General features: G+C 43.6%; 1 protein-coding gene across 6 annotated transcripts in view; it reads left to right on the top strand.

Moving 5' to 3' along the window:
- The window catches only part of IRF2 (interferon regulatory factor 2), a 248,366-nt gene that overhangs the window by 214,085 nt on the left and 18,464 nt on the right, over positions 1 to 15,817 (top strand). For all 6 annotated transcript variants that reach the window (XM_069199440.1, XM_069199401.1, XM_069199451.1 and 3 more), the window contains one exon: positions 15,318 to 15,370. In XM_069199440.1, coding sequence (XP_069055541.1) covers positions 15,318 to 15,370 — 53 coding nt within the window. The remainder of the gene's footprint in view (positions 1 to 15,317; positions 15,371 to 15,817) is intronic.

Here is a 15,817-nt window from a genome sequence, read left to right as displayed (position 1 = left end):
TTCCAAGTAGTGAGATGAGTGTACCCTCTAACCCAAAGGAGAACTGAGACTGGAAGCTATACATTGCCAAACACAGGAAGAAGTCTCATGCCTTACGTACTTCCCGCTCCGAATCTAGGATGCAGACCCATTCCAGGGGCCACGCATGGAATAGGTCTTCTTTACAGTTGAAAACCTTGGAGAAACATACTGAATAAAAGTGAAACTCAACCCCATACTTCCACTCGCTATCAAAAGAGAAGTCACAATTGTGTAAAGGTGCCAGTCGATCTCGCTTACGAACTCCTATTGAGGAGCCAATCCCCCAGTTGACCCAGATGCACCTTGAATTCACTGGGCCACTGACTATGCTGCAGTAGACTGAGGAAGTAAGGAGGCCATGCTGCTTTTATTTAGCTCTCTTCCAGCTTCCTCTGACATGCCTTCAGGCCAAAGGATCCACAGAGGCCCTTAGTCAGATTCCTGCCCGGCAATCCATCCTTGTTGCCGCCTAAACCCCTAGGAACCATCACGAGTTCAGCGCTGAGTGGGTCAAACTTCAACTCGATTCAGAGACCTGTGACTGTCTCTCCTTCATTAAAGCCATTAACCACCCCAAATCAATGTTGGTTCGACCACGGCCATTCTCCAAATCTACACCATTGCACTTGGTCCTAGTACAGCCTAATTATGACCCTGTGCTTCTTTTCTGCAGAGACACTCCGAGGCTTCCCTATCTTTTTAGCTTTGATTCTATACTGAGCTTGCCACCACCTAGAGATGGTGATATTAGGAATGTGATTTCCCCTTCTCCCAACAAGCCCTCCCGTATCTACCCCTCACATCTCCCCTGCACCACCACTTCCCATTATGATACCATCCTTTACAAAGTCTTAAAGAATGCCAGTGGGCTTTCTACTTCCTATGATACAAGGTTGAATTTATTTTGTGTCTTACTTAGGTCCTCAACTTAAGAGAGAGCTTCCTTGGCTGTGATAAATCAATGAGCAGCTAAGGTCCTGGACCTACAACTGACTTCAGTTGAATTATGCAAATGTCCTTACAGAAGATTAGCTACCTGGGCCAGCATCATCTGAGCCCCGGCTTCCATTACTAACATTTTAATGAGTGCATGCTCCAAGTCCTGTGTGCGCTGCCTGTGAATAGATAGGGGGCCAGACTCCATGGACCAGCTGCTGGCGACCCTAATTACTTTACCACAGCATTGAACTCCAAAGAGTCTGATGGGCCCTACTGCTTCCGACAGCAAGTTGAACTCCCGCTCATTCCCTATGATCCCCCCCAAAGCTCCCTGCCCTCTGAGACATGGCCATCAAGCTCTTGCCAGCAGTCCCGGAAGCACCTAGGGCCTCCTTTGCTCCGCCCATTCAAGAGGTTCAAGATGTGGCCAAAGACTTGCTTTATTCTCTCCTTGATACCACTGCTTGTCTAGGGCGAGCGGTTGGCAGCAGTGTGGTGCATTTATTGCCATGCATGTATAGGATCCAAAGGTTTTTCAGGAGACATTCAAGCTTCCTTTATGAATATACTTTTTGATGGCTAATGTCTATGTGGCTAAAAGCTGATTCTGCCTGGGAACGCTTTAGGTAGAGAAGGGCTATGCAGCCCTTTGTGTCTTTTGACCCCTGACACATATTTTCCATACCTGTTCAGGAAATTTTGAGGCTGCTTTAGGGGGTTGGCGTACAGAGATTGTGGGTCTCCCCAATCCCTTCTGCAGCCTTCAGTCCTTCTGTGGATGAGGACGGGGATCTGAAAGGCTTCGTGCAGGTCACACTAGGCATCATTCCTCGCAGTTTCCCTCCTTTGTGGTAACCGCGTCCCTGCCATCATAGCTTTCCATAAACAGCACAACCATCCTGTGGGAGGCAGAATACAGTATTTTCTCTAGGGCTGCAATATATTACGTCCAACAAATGGGTCCTCCAGATCTTCTTGGGGTGTTAGCCTCCTGCATGCTGCTTGCACTAAAGGCCTTTTTGCCATCTCTCAAGAGGAGGCTGGTACAGGTTCTAAGAGACAGCATCACCACCATGTGGTACTGGTACAAGCAGAGTGGGGTCCTGAGTCTTCCGTCAAGTGGCTCTGCATCTTTGGAATTAGATGGAGAGCCGGGGAATGTCCCTGATCATGAGCCACCTGGCAGGGTCCTCGAACGTCAGGGCGGACAAGCTCAGCCAGCGGAGCCTAGCGGATAATGAATGGCACCTGCATCCCAAGGTGGCACAGGGCATCTTCTGACAGTGGGAGGAACCGGTTATCACTGTGAAGCACATGCAGTATTGACATTTATGTGTGTTGAGTTCCTGTGAAAACTCCCACTAGGAGATGCATTCCTTTCCTAGTGAAGCATGTGACTCCCGTACTCCTACCCGCCTCTGCTTCTCCTGCGCTGAGTTCTGAAGAAGACCAGGAGCTACCAGGCCCAAGTCTTCCTGGTGACTTCAGATTGGGCCAGGAAAGTGTGGTACCATTAAAGTTTCACATTTGTACTCAATTTGGGCTGATATACCCCTGCCTGTTGCATTTTTGAACTTCGAAAACTGTCTTCCTCATTGCAATCACTTCAGCTTATCGAATGAGCGAACTCCTGGATCCGGTGGTGTAGCTGCCCTACACCATATTTTTTCTGGATAAACTGGTGCTGAGGACTCAGGTGACTTCTAACAGAAAGCCATGACTCCTTTCCCTGTTGAACAATCCCTCCCTTTCCCAGTGTTCTCTCAGCCCCACCCCCCACCACCACCACCTTACCTCTCGAAAGCAGAGGAGAGGCTCCATCTGTTGGACCCAAAAAAGAACTTCTACATCGATCGTAGCAAGGGCCATAGAGTGGATGGTCTGTTTTTGTGGTGTTCTCTGGGTCAAAAAAACTGAAAGGCTCTGCAGAAAATGACTCCGAGCTGTGTCGTCGTCTGCTCTGTATTGTGATCTACTATAAATGACCAAAAAGCAGTCTCTTGAAGGCCAGAAAGCCCATTGCACCAGTGCTAAGGTTGGTACGTGGAGTGCCTGTCATTGACTTCTGTCATGCCGTGACTTGTGACTCAGTGCACATGTTCAAAAGGCATTACTGACTTGATAACCAGGTCTGACTGGACATTTTGCCCATTCAGTCCTGCAAGATTTTCTAGTCTGAGCCCACTCCACAAACTCCCCACCTTGGAGAGGTACTGCTTTAGTGTCTGCCCTAAAGGTGAGGATTCTGCGGTTAGACGTATCTAGCAGGAGAACAGTTGCTTACCTTCGGTAATGCTGTTTCTGGTGGATAATCTATCCAACCCCATATTCCTCACCGCCACCCCTCCATCCCGTTCTTTGGAGTTCTCTTTTTACTATCTAAAAACGTCCCAACTTGGAAATCTGCACACTAATACCAACATTTGCTTTGTACTCTCCGGCAGAGGGTGGGAAGAAGTTGGCGTGCAGGGGTGGTGCTTATATGCTGCTCCGCGCCATCTTTTCTGAGGCAGAGCGAAGCCTACACGTAGCTACAAGATACGCCTGGAGCACTGCTATGAAACATTTCCAGATTCAGTCTGGCACCTGGGGAATATTGTAAAGGTGAGGATTCAGGGTATCCACCAGAAAGAGTACTACTGAAGGAAACTAACTTTTTCGCCTTGTGTTCTTTGATGGAAGAATCCGTGTCTGAAAAAATAGCTCATGTCCTGCCAGTTATGCACCTAATCCTGAAGGAATTTCTAGTAAAAGGGGGAAAATTCGCATTTTTTCTTTTGTTCAGAATTTGTTAGTGAGTGCTTTGAATTCATGAAGTTAGGTACTCAAGAATGTTCTCTTGTTGAAATATATTGTGACTGCTCCTTGGGATTTTTAGAGCTATCCTAATTCTTTACTGCATTGCTCTGCCCTTGTCAGATCTGTTTCTAGTTTTGCACTCATGCTTGATCTGTTCTAGCTGCAGTTTATGTTCTTCTGATAACCTAGAAGGTGTGACAGAGTATTTCCCTCAATGTTTTGACGTTGTTGTCTATTGTAACCTATTTCTCAATCTGATTTCTCAGTCCTCCCTTGTATCCTATCTTTAAATAGAGAATGGTCGAGTGCCAGTCTTGTTTCCTCTTGGTGATCCATAAAATGGCACCCCAAATGAATGGTGCATGATCAAAAATCGTAAATTTCACATTGACTTCGGCCACAGCATAGATATTTTAGTTTGTGGCTATTCTGTTGCTCAAAACATTCACTGTCAAGTGGTATCACCTCTTGCAGTTTAGTGTATTTTGGGTTGATAGCTGCAGATTCATCATTTGAGCTTCACTCCGTTTTCCTTCCACTACTGTTTCTGACCTGCTTCCACCTTCCTTCGTTCCTGGTATGTCATGTTCTAAGTGGACTTCTAATGTTATATGTGTTAGCATACCCAATTTCGCCTTGCCCGCTTCAAGACGTTTGATGGTAAGTTCCTAGAGGCAAACTAGAACAGTGGTTCCCAACCTGTAGTCTGGGGGTCTGCGAAGCCTCCTCAGGGGGCCCGGGACTGCTTAGAAAGTTAAATAATATTAACAGATTAGGTCCCCAGCTTTCAGTAATGACTCACTGGGGGGGTCCCTGGATTCCAATAAGGATTCAGTGGGAGCCCCTGTGTTCCAGTAATGGTAAAGTGGGGGTCCACAGAAGTCAAAAGGTTGGGAACCACTGTACTAGAACATTAGTGCAAAAGGGAAATCCTATCATTATTTATCTTGGTCTCAATTCTTTCATGATTTGAGCATGGTGCACTTCTCTTGCTCACTATGCTTTCAGACAAATGTTTATATAGTTTAGACCGTTAAACTTATTTCAGAATTCTGTCATTCACAGTCGATCAGGTCACTTTTGCAATTATTTCATTTGAGGCGCTCCTGGTTAACTTGGTCAGGCTCCGGTTCTGTGCGTTCACAATATGTGCACTTAACAATCCTCAATCTTGTACAATATATTGTTGAAAGAGAACTTTAAAAAATCTCTCTTTATTGTCAACATTATTCCCTTGAGTTTCTGATCCTTATCCAGGTCCAAATCTTCACATTTCTCTTTCAGATATTTTAGTTCTTCTGACATACTTTCTACACCAGCAGGTATCCTTTAGTGTTGGGCCTATCTTGGTAGTGGCAGTGTCATGCTTACTGATGCAAACCCCAAAAGATTGAATGTCCTTAGATAATTCCATGATCTTGGAGAATATCTCCATTTTTATGGCTAGCATCTCATTAGAAAAAGTATTGGTTAACTTTTTATGACGATCGATTAGGCGGTTGTGATCACTTGTTCACCTTTACTGGTGCTCTTCCGTACAGTTCCCTTGTCCAAGAAGGATCTGAAGTTGAAGGAAAGTCTTATAGTGTCTGTATTTTTTCACCGGGATCTAGCTCATTCTTGCCAGGGTGTGCACAGCTCTTCGAGAGCAATCGTTAGTTTTCAAATTCTCTGCCATAGCTTGGTTGTATTGTTAAGTCTCTCCTCTCGTACACACGTTGGTATGTGTTTCTTTCCTCATGATTTTCTCCGTGGAGAGGCAAAGAACAGCGCTTTACATGTTCTCTTGATGGAAAATCGTCCTTATGTTCGGTCTCATTGCAGTGTCATCTGGGCCAGTGCTACCCATCTTGGCTGGTAACTGGCATCGGCTTGTCCCCTCCGAGGCTGTCAGTTGCCTTTTGTGTTGTTTGCTGCCCTGGTGCCATCCATGTTCGAATTTGAATTTCAAATCTGTATTTTTATTTTTTTTAATGTTAGTGATTTACAATAATGAACAAAACAGTATGGTGTAAAAGCCCAGAGTAGAGAGCGAGGCTATGTACCCTAGAATTCTTTACATCATGAGTCATGTCCATTAAAGAGACCGGTCTGCATACAAACTTTACCCAGAAGGCATAGCAGAAATACAATAAAGATTAATTCAAAATTTGCTCCTCACAAACATTCTATATAGTCCTGCATATTCAAACAATACAATGCATTAATTATTCGTCCACAGTAGGGCAGCAAAGAATCCCTGGTAGTCGAGAGTGAATGCAACATTACAGGGACATATTGATTGGCCAGTAATGCGTTCATTGATCAGTCTGGTGAAGTCTGTGATGATAAATATTCTTGTAGAGGGCCCCAAATATCCCTGGCCCAGAAGTGGTGAAGACGGTGGACATGTAAACTTCAGACATTTCATTACAGTAGATAAGGTCTGCGATCCAGTCCTTCATTGTGGGCATTGGTCCCTTACACCAACTAAGTGCTACCCTTTGGCTAATAGACTTACTTGGGCTGTGTATTTCTGCACACTTTAGAATCTGTCTGACATGGCCTAATAGAACAATGAGGGTAAAGGGTGTGACCTATATGAATCATGGAGGAGCTAGCTTTACACACCTGAATCCAGTAGCATGCAATTGATGAACAAAGCTAAGTCACTTGTAAATAGTCTGTGCATTGTGTATGGCGTCTAGGACACACTGTGTCAACATCTAAGACCATTGCTTCTAGTCCTGCAGGCATGTAAAATAATTGATGTAGGAACTTGAAGTGTACGATCCAATGTCAGCTAATAAAGGGCACCACCTCTGTTTCGGTGCTGCAATAATGCCATTCTTTATCTGAAAGGTAACCCAGTCCCCAGGTTCGCCCCCAACATGTCCCTGGCACAGAGAGGTGGAGCTGGCCTGTTCTCAGCAGTCACCTGATAAATTCTCATCAGACTACCCCGTGAGCCCTGTTAGCGATAAGTTGAGTCAGGGTTGTATTCACAAGGATTGGTCCCGGAAAGCAGGGAACAGCTCTCTGAGTGGGATATCAAAGTTTGAAATAGAGAAAAATATCCAAAGATGAGGACCTCTCAATCTCTTTAAAGTGATTTAATTTCATGAACTTGACACCTAAGACAGGTCCACATATTAGTAATATTCAGCTGGTGGTGTGCTTTAGATTCTAATGTGGGAATAACAGAGGAATACAGTTTCTCATGTTCTTGTACTCTGGCAAGCTTGTGCCAGTCGTAGAGCATACATCCCAATTTATTGAATTGTGCCTGGGGTTTAGTGCATAACTTAGCAAGGACAGTTGTCAATCCCACAGAGTCCGCCATATCCCTCTTTACTGACATGAGGGGTCGGTGCTCAGGGTGATACCAACTGAAGGCATAGCAGCCCTTGGCTTTGCTTCCAAGGTTGCATTCAGGTTGCGGTACTGCTAGCCTAGCCCCATCATATGCGAGAGCCAGTACCTCCTAGCCCAGTCTAGGCTGTTCACCCACCCAAACAAATCCTTTAAGGAGAAAGCATAGTTGCGCAAACATGGATCTTGGTAATATGATAGGATTATTGGTGAAACATTACGAGAGCTTTAGCAGGAAAGTCATTTTATTTATCGCTTTCTTGACAGCAATAGAAAGTGGGAGAGACCGCCAATGAGCAGTCTTCTCCGCAATCCCAGCCAGGACTGGGCCATAGTTTTCTTGCATAACCCTGTCCGCGTCTCACTGAATTTTAATTCTCAGGTACTGCACTGGATCCGTACTCTGCTCCGTGGGGTAATCGAGTTGAGGTTCAACTGTGTTGGATGTGATGAGAATACACTAGGATTTGTTCCAATTAATCAGCAGCGTCACTTCCATATGGGCTAAGGCACCTCGCCCCCCACCTTTTTCCTCGACAAGGAGACACTCTTCTTGTTCAGGTCAGGCAGCTAAATGCGAGGCTCCTGGCTGCCCAAGCTGAGCTTTTGCCAGACTGAGGATTTCCCAGCCCTGTGGTGTGACCTCTTCAGCTTGAAAAAGTGCCTTGAGGCCCTCCCCCTCTTGACGAGAAGAAGCGCTAGTGATTGTGTCGGACCCAGACACTTGAGTTTTAAGCCCTGAAGTGCCCAGGCCCAAGTGTCAATCACTGATTGCTTGTCACAGAGGGGTGGGGTCAGCAGTTTCACTGACTTCATCCCCACTCTGTGACAAGTGAGGGACTGCTTCCCTCCATCATTGCTGACCTTTGGTCAAAGGCAGCAGTCTCAACCCTCCTGGGACCTCCGAGGCTTCCTTCCCGGAGAGCTGCAGTGAAGGTAAGTTTTGATGTTTGGTGCATGCATGAGCATATATGTATGTATACATGTGTGTTTGAGTAAGTGAGTGTTGTGAATGGGTGTTTGCGTGCATGTGTGAACGCATGGGTCTCAGTGAGAGTGTATGTGTGCGTGTTAACCATTGTCCACCTTCCTGCTAAAATTACCGCCGTCACTGCAAATAATGTGAAGTCCTTAAAAATTTCCAAATCAAATAACCTCTCTGACCAAGAGGAAGATATTATTGGATAGAACTCTGACACAAAGGAGTATTCGCTTGTGTACATTGAAATTAAATAATTGGTGCCTTTGATCCAGAGGCCCTGGCAGCATGATAATCTCAAAGGATAAAAGCCTTAGGCTCAAGCACTGAGGCAAAAGAGAACAGCCGTGCCTCGTACCTTGAGTGACTGAGAAAGAAGAGGACATTTACCAATTTGGGGTAATACATGGCCGTGGATCTTTGTATAAGAGGGCTATCCAGTCCAGTTTGCTAGTCCCTAGTCCTATCTTTTTGACAACGGCAAATATGTAGGACCATTTGAGAGAATGAAATGCCTTTTGCTCGTTTAACTAAAGGGCTCGGGCTGATTCAAGGTCAATCTGGCAAGTACAAGCAAAAAAGGTTACTAAAGTTTCGGAAGTGGTGAGCCCAGGAACAAAACCTGCATGGTCAGGCAGCACCAGACCTTGCATCAAGGGCTGTATTCAATTAGTAATTATTTTGGCCAAAATTTTGGAGTTATCAATTTTTTTGAAGAAATATTGTAGTGGTTGGATTAAAAATAAACCAGCACCAATAGGTTCCTAACTACTTGCCGCAATCCACCATGTCACAGTGAAAGTTAATGTTTCAAGAAGAATCAATTTAATATCACATTGATGATCCGTCTAGCATACATATTTACATGCATTCAGTAATACCATCCTGCCCCTTGCCCTTCCTATTATCCTGCTGTGCCCAGAAACATAATTGAATCATTCTGTCCTTCAGCAGATTCGGAGGCGCTTTCATCATCCAACATGGAGAACGAAGGTGCCCCCTCTGGATTAATGAACCTATCCATAAGTCCCATCCACTCCTCAACGTCATCCTGAGCCCGCTCATCACTCCTGAACTGCCTCAAACCGATCTCTCAAGCAGTAGCGCATTCAACCACATCCGCCACCCACCTTTCTTCACTCGGTCCAACCCGAGCCATCCAAGTAATCGCTACCTGCCTCTTGGGCGATAACGAAAGCAAGAGCAGGAACTTAAAGGCCATTTTCGATGTCGATATTAATTAACAATGGTGGCCTTTATAAGGCACACTCAGTTGGAGGATTACCTGGCTTTGGCAGGACTGAAATCACAACTTCTGCAGCGGTGGGTAACAATATCCCACTGTCTCTGGCTTCTTCGTAAGGATAATAGATGTCACACCAGCAGGTCAGCATATTCTTTGTGGAACTCGAAGTCAACCTGTCAGTGGTGGGATCTTTGCACAGGATGAGATTTTATTACTGCCTTACTCTGATCTCCAATAATTGCACAATTTAAGGGTTCCCTCTGATCTAGTTCCAGGGAGGCCAATGTGGTCTCTGAGAGATACTTCTCTGTTTTCTCAGACGTGTAATTCAAATGTACAATTTGTACCCTCTTTATGCTCAGGTTACAGCCAATAGGGGTGAAAAAAGGCAGAAGCTTACATCCAACGTGTCTGCAACTGCTTTTTATTCATAAGCACAGTTCACGCATTTTTACAGTCTCTCTGAAATATTTGCAATGTATTTCTCTGACCATGATGTTGAAAGAGACTAGAACGCAGCAGACCTGCTATGTGAAATAGAGTTTCAGTACATTTGATTCCCGGGAGAGGGAGGGAGGTATGGTATTCCACAGGGCGAAGGCCAATGCAGAAAACCCTCTTCCTCCAAAGACGAGGCGTTTGAAGAAGGAAGAGATCTGCTGATCTGAGGAGGCATGATGGTAGATACTACCGCTATTTTTTGCATAGTAGAGAGGGGAAAGCAAACCTTGAGAGATTTGTTAACCAAACAGAGGTCTTAAAATTGAATGTGCTCAGAAATAGAATGTAATGTAAAGACAACAAGGATCTAGTACTGTGCATTTGTCGAGAAAGACATAGAAGCACCCTGACTGCTGCATTCTGGATGACTGTCAGCCTGTTAACAGATAAATGCATAGTCCAAGTCATGTAGCATTGTAGTAATCTAGGGAGATAAAGCCGTTAATAATGGTGACCTTGTGAGAGGAATTGGAAAAGTGTACAATCTTCTTTGGGAGTGTGAAAATAAATGTAGCCAGTTACAGCACCAATATCCAGAATGTGAAGCTAAAAATATGGAACTTGTTACTGCACTAATTAGTGGTGTCATACTTAAACTAACATCCAGTTTGACTGCCAGAAGTTTCACACGTTTGACAGGAGCTGGGTTTTTTTCCTGGCATGTGAGGCCAAATAATTGTGCTACCAGAAAGGATATTGGATGGATTGCTGTAGAATTTCAGTCTTTTCGCTGTTAAGAGTTGTTGGACATCCAGTTTTATATGGCTACCATGAAGTTTTGGAAGATGTTATGGCAGGCTCAATATCGAGTTATTATTATTATTTTTTTTTACAAAACTCTTATTGGTTTTCTGCTAATAAAAAACTAGCTGACAGATGCTATTGGCACGCATTTAATCTAAAAATAGTTTGAATACAGCCTTGTGTATATGCTTCGACACAAAAGGCCCTTAAGTTATTAACAGTTGAACGTGATCCCACCAAGGCCCCCATATTTTCTTGTTTTTGTTTAGGCATTTTCTGGATTGTTAAATTGGCTATTCTAATTTCAAGCACAAATTTAGACGTGTTAGGTACTCCCGCTCAGTTTCACTGTTAATCCTTAAAACAATTTAGATGTCACCTACATACATAAATAATGAGTATCCGAATAATTCGATCAAATAAGCCAGTGGAATAGTATACAGAATAAACAGGAGGAGTGATAGGACTCCGCAATTAACCATATGGGGTACAAATTGGGATCCACTCACGTTAAACACTGTGACTTAAAAAGCATAAGTAAGCCAAGTAAGAACTGTGGCCTGGACACTGAGCTCACACAGTCAGCTCAAAAGGATTTGGTAATCTACAATGTCAAAGACAGCCAAGTAGCTGAGGAGGCCCGAGGGCCGCTGGGTCTCCCCCATCCATGGACTATTCCTAGCTGCAGCAGGTCTCAAAGCCCACTTGCATGGGATGGGATGGGAATGGAATGTGGTTAGCCTCAATTAAATTCTAAATTTGGTTATTTTCGGATGTGTATCCAAGGGAGATGAGAGATGGGACGGTAATTTGACAACATTCCTTTGACTTTTAGCAAGGGAACCACAGCAGCAGATTTAAGTGATGAAGGAAAATACTGGTTGCTAAGCAGACAATAGTTATTGCTCCTTTGTCCTGACTGAAGACTGGTGATACATTTTTGAATATTTTTGCTACTATAATGTCTAAAGAGGTAGCAGGAAGTTTACTATTCGCAGCCAGACTCTGTAGATCCGACAGGGGATTGAAACTGCTCGGGTGATTGCTATAGGTGAGGAAGACATCCCTGTAAACCGAAAGGATTGGAATTGCGGAGTATGCACGGGGGGTAGATTCTGTTTTGGTTGTAAAATATTCTAAGAAGTCGTTGCAATTGACCTCAAAACAATGTAGTCGTGGGCCTGGTGTAGAGAGGCAAGTTCTGTAGGTGTGATAAAACGGCTGAACGTATTTTGGGATCGGAAAAAAACGTATTGGTATTAAAAGCACATTTGACAGTTTTGAACATGTTTTTATAGCTCCTACTTTGTTTTTGCTCGGAAGACTGGGCCACAGGATATGGATTAAGGTGAAAGTTTCTGTTTAACTAAATTCAGTTCGGCCTAGAAACAGGGGCTTTGAGGTTTACCAGGCTGACAGTAAATTGGACAACCTGATCAACAGCATTTTCAAGTCATCGGAGGAATTCTTACAAACAGGTTCAGCGGATTCCGACAGTTTGGTGGGGGCGAGGCTTAAAGACTGAAACTGGAGGAATCCGAGGAGGCGTTACACTAACATCTTTGTGGACCGCGCTGCTGCAGGAGGTGTGCTTTTTATCCACCTAGTTAAACGCTATGCCAGAACTGTTAGTCCAGGGAACTGAAAAGTGCTGAAAGGGAGCAGATTGAAGTAGAACAGATTATATCAAGAGTGTGGCCTTTTATGTGGAAGGATAAAGCCTCATAGCTCAAGAGATTTAAAAGTGAGAAGAGTTCTGAGTGCTGATACAGTATCTAATTATAATGTCCCATCAGTACTGCATTTAGCCTTTCGATCTGTTTTTTTCTTTCTTCTGGGAGTGGGCCATATTAAAATTAAAAGCAAGATATTGATGCGCTGAAAAGCCTCCCGACAGCCACTGCAACAAATAAGGCTCTGCACCCGTTATATCCTCATGGTTCAAGGTGTGGTGTGTAGATAGGTAGAATAGTTTCTCAGGATTACGCATGACCACTAGCATCTGAGTAATTTTTTTCTGATGGATAACAAATCAAGCCGATAATTTAGAAATAATGAAATCATTAATTTCCTAATGAAATATAACCACATTGCAGACGTTTCAGAGCATTCCAGTGACTGTTCGCAGTTGGTGGCGATTTACTTCACTCATGGAGGTGGGATGGGATAGATGAAAGCAGTCTGCGGTCAGCACTGATATAAGATGCAAAAGATTCTCGGCTCTAAAATTTACTTTCCCATTGGATTTCAGTTTGATTAGAAACAAACGGGATCAAAGTTCATAGGGCTTATGACTAAGACCTTCCAGTGACGGTTGTGAACATCCTAGAATGAGATAAGACCTTGTGACAAAGCATGCCACAATCTGCAGGTAAAGTTTCTTGGGCCAGATGTATGATCATTTCCTTTTGTGACTCGCAAATTGGGAATTTTCGCAAAATCCAAAAGGAAATGTGTGTCACAGACCCATTTAGCGATTGTCAGTGGCGTTCTATTTGACCTGCCTTGGAAGTATTCATGAAGCAGGTTGCAATTTGCGACGCATTGGTATTGGGCAGCAACACAGGGACGGTGGCCTGCTGGGGACAGCAGACCGCCATGTCCGAGTTTGCTTTTAAGTAAAGCAACTTTTTTGGGGGGGAAATTCAGCCAGTTTTCCTTAAAGGAAAACACAATGTATTTGAAAAAGACAATGAAACTTTGTTTAATATTTTAAGGGTACCACAGACCACTGCCTGATTTTAAAAAACATTTTCGCTACCATTCACAAAAGGGAAGGGGTCCCTTGGGTACCCCTTCCCGTATGCGACTGGCTTACCACCTACTTGATGTATGTGGTACACTGTGATTGTTTTGTGACCGCATTCCAGTTGCAAAATAATCACACATCCACCTGCGACTTGCTATTAGGAAGGGGCGGCCTTCAAATGCCCCTTCCTAATAGCGACTTGCAAACCCTATTTTGCGAGTTGGTAATAGGTTACTGACTCGCAAAATAGGGTTTGTACTTGCCAGAGGCTGTTTTGGGTGCTGCAAATGGGCCGAATCTCTGTTTGCAACAGCAAAAAATGGTTGTACATCTGGCCCTTTGTATCTAAGAGAAGGGCCATCTTGGTGATTTCATTTATCTTGCAAGAGTTGCCTATATTTGTTGTGCTCTATAGGTTAGCACGAACATAAACTTTTTGCTCAGTCTGGTAGAAACTGTTATCCTTTAGTTATGCATCAAATTCATTGCATAAGGTAATTGGTCTATTGGCCGTGTGGGCAAGATACTCTCTCCATTTTCACACCATCCTATGCTCTACTTAAGAACCACACAACGCTGGCTATGTTCTATAATCGGAATTATAGATCTTTGTGGTTGTTTGGGGCATGTCATACTGTTAAAAGATGCACATTCTATTAGCCCTGTAAAATAATTATACTGTAGACACACACTTGTAGATTGGTGGGCACTAGCCAGACATGGTTAACTGCATACCTTCGCTAAGGATTACAGTTGCATGAAAGACTAAAGCTGCATGCCTTCTTATAGTATTAATACTTTTCTGGTGTATTATATTACACACCAGTGGAATCTTACAGTGTATAAATATATAACTGTGAAACAGTAAGTTAACATCCCAAGTGGATAGGTCACAGGTTGCACATTCAGCAACAGTCCGGACAAGTCAACAGGTTTGTGTTTTTACCAAATATACATGCCCATACTGCTTGTGATTATGTATTTCCACAGTGAGGTGTAGACGTGAACTATTCCTTCCAGTGACTCTACTCCCATATCTTGTAAACTCTCCTACATCTGTAGCCAGCTTTGCGTCCTTGCAGCAAACTGTAAATGTTCTCAGTCTCGGTTATCTACTCCTCCGTGCTATGCACTGCGAATGGTCACAGATGGTCTCTTCCAGCAAAGCATTCTTCTTGCGAACAATACTTATTTCAATAGTTTCAAGTTTGTGATAGCTAGAAAGCCTTGCTTCACACTGCTAATGCTATTGGCTAGTTACCCAGGCTCTGAAGGCTACATATCTGTGCTGGACACAATGTTCTTGGATAATCTTGCTGAACACTGCTCACGCCCTGAGAGCCTCTGCCAGCTACAAGTTAGTTGCTACCTGCATGTTATAAGAATCTGCCATTCTTTGTCGACGACTCACCATTGCAGCACTATGTGAATGATCTTGGACACTCTGGCAGTCACTACTTGCTATCAGTAACAGCTGAGCCATCAACTTTCTCTTCAAGTCGCACGTTTTAATTGCACTTTTATGACACGTGCAGCTGCGCTATTAACATATTCTACACTATTAACACAATCCTCAGTACTCTAGAAGTAGGCTCTTCTAGGTACACAGTACAAATGATCAACCTTGGCTTTACCTTTGTCCATGGACGGGCATAAATATGTGGGAATTTTAACTCTGTGTAGTTAGGATTAACTTCACAAATCTAGTCCCTTGTCTGTTCTCAGCACCTTAGTGATTTCCACCAATTGTTCTTCATGTCCAGGGGTCACAAAACAGATCTAACTCTTAAATCATTGTCTTCATGCCCTAGGGACAGGTATAAAGGCAAACTAAAAGGTCTCAAAATCGGGTTGATGGAGATCCCCAAGGCCAGTATGTTTTTCCCTGGGGAAAATCTGGGTTGGTTGCTGCTCTAAGCACATGTAACAAAACAATTTTTTTTAAATGTTTTCCTCATTTTATATACACTTTTATTTTTCTTCAACAGAAAGTGAAACAGACAGCGTACCAAGTGATGAAGAAAGAAGCTCTGCTGTGAGGGTGAGTTTCACTAATTCATTGATCAGAACATCTTTTATGTAACTTAAAAGATTTCAGTGAATTTTGTAGTGCCTTGGTTTCTTGGTTAGCTTGTTTCAACTCCAGCAGTATGTAAAAGAAACTTTGTTATATAATGTAATCTTTATGTTGTGTTCCCAGCAGCTGTAGAGTGTGCTGCTGCAATGTGTATGGTCCCAAAGCACACTTCTTTTGTTAGAGTGTGTATAACAAATGCTTCGCACTACCCTCTGATAAGCCTAACTGCTCGACCACACTACTACAAAAGAGAGCATTAGTATTATCTACTTTAGATAACAGTCAAGAAATGAGGCACACACTCAATGACTAACTCCAGGCCAGTGTATTTATATAGGAAAAATATATTGTGTTACTTTATTTCTAGTACCAAAAGATTCTTGTTGCAGGTAAGTACAGTTGGAAGTATGT

The sequence above is a fragment of the Pleurodeles waltl genome, chromosome 1_2 (genome assembly GCF_031143425.1).
Source record: "Pleurodeles waltl isolate 20211129_DDA chromosome 1_2, aPleWal1.hap1.20221129, whole genome shotgun sequence".
Lineage (NCBI taxonomy): Eukaryota > Metazoa > Chordata > Amphibia > Caudata > Salamandridae > Pleurodeles > Pleurodeles waltl.
Note: the sequence above shows the minus strand (reverse complement) of the source record. Positions and strands in the feature narration are given on the sequence as shown.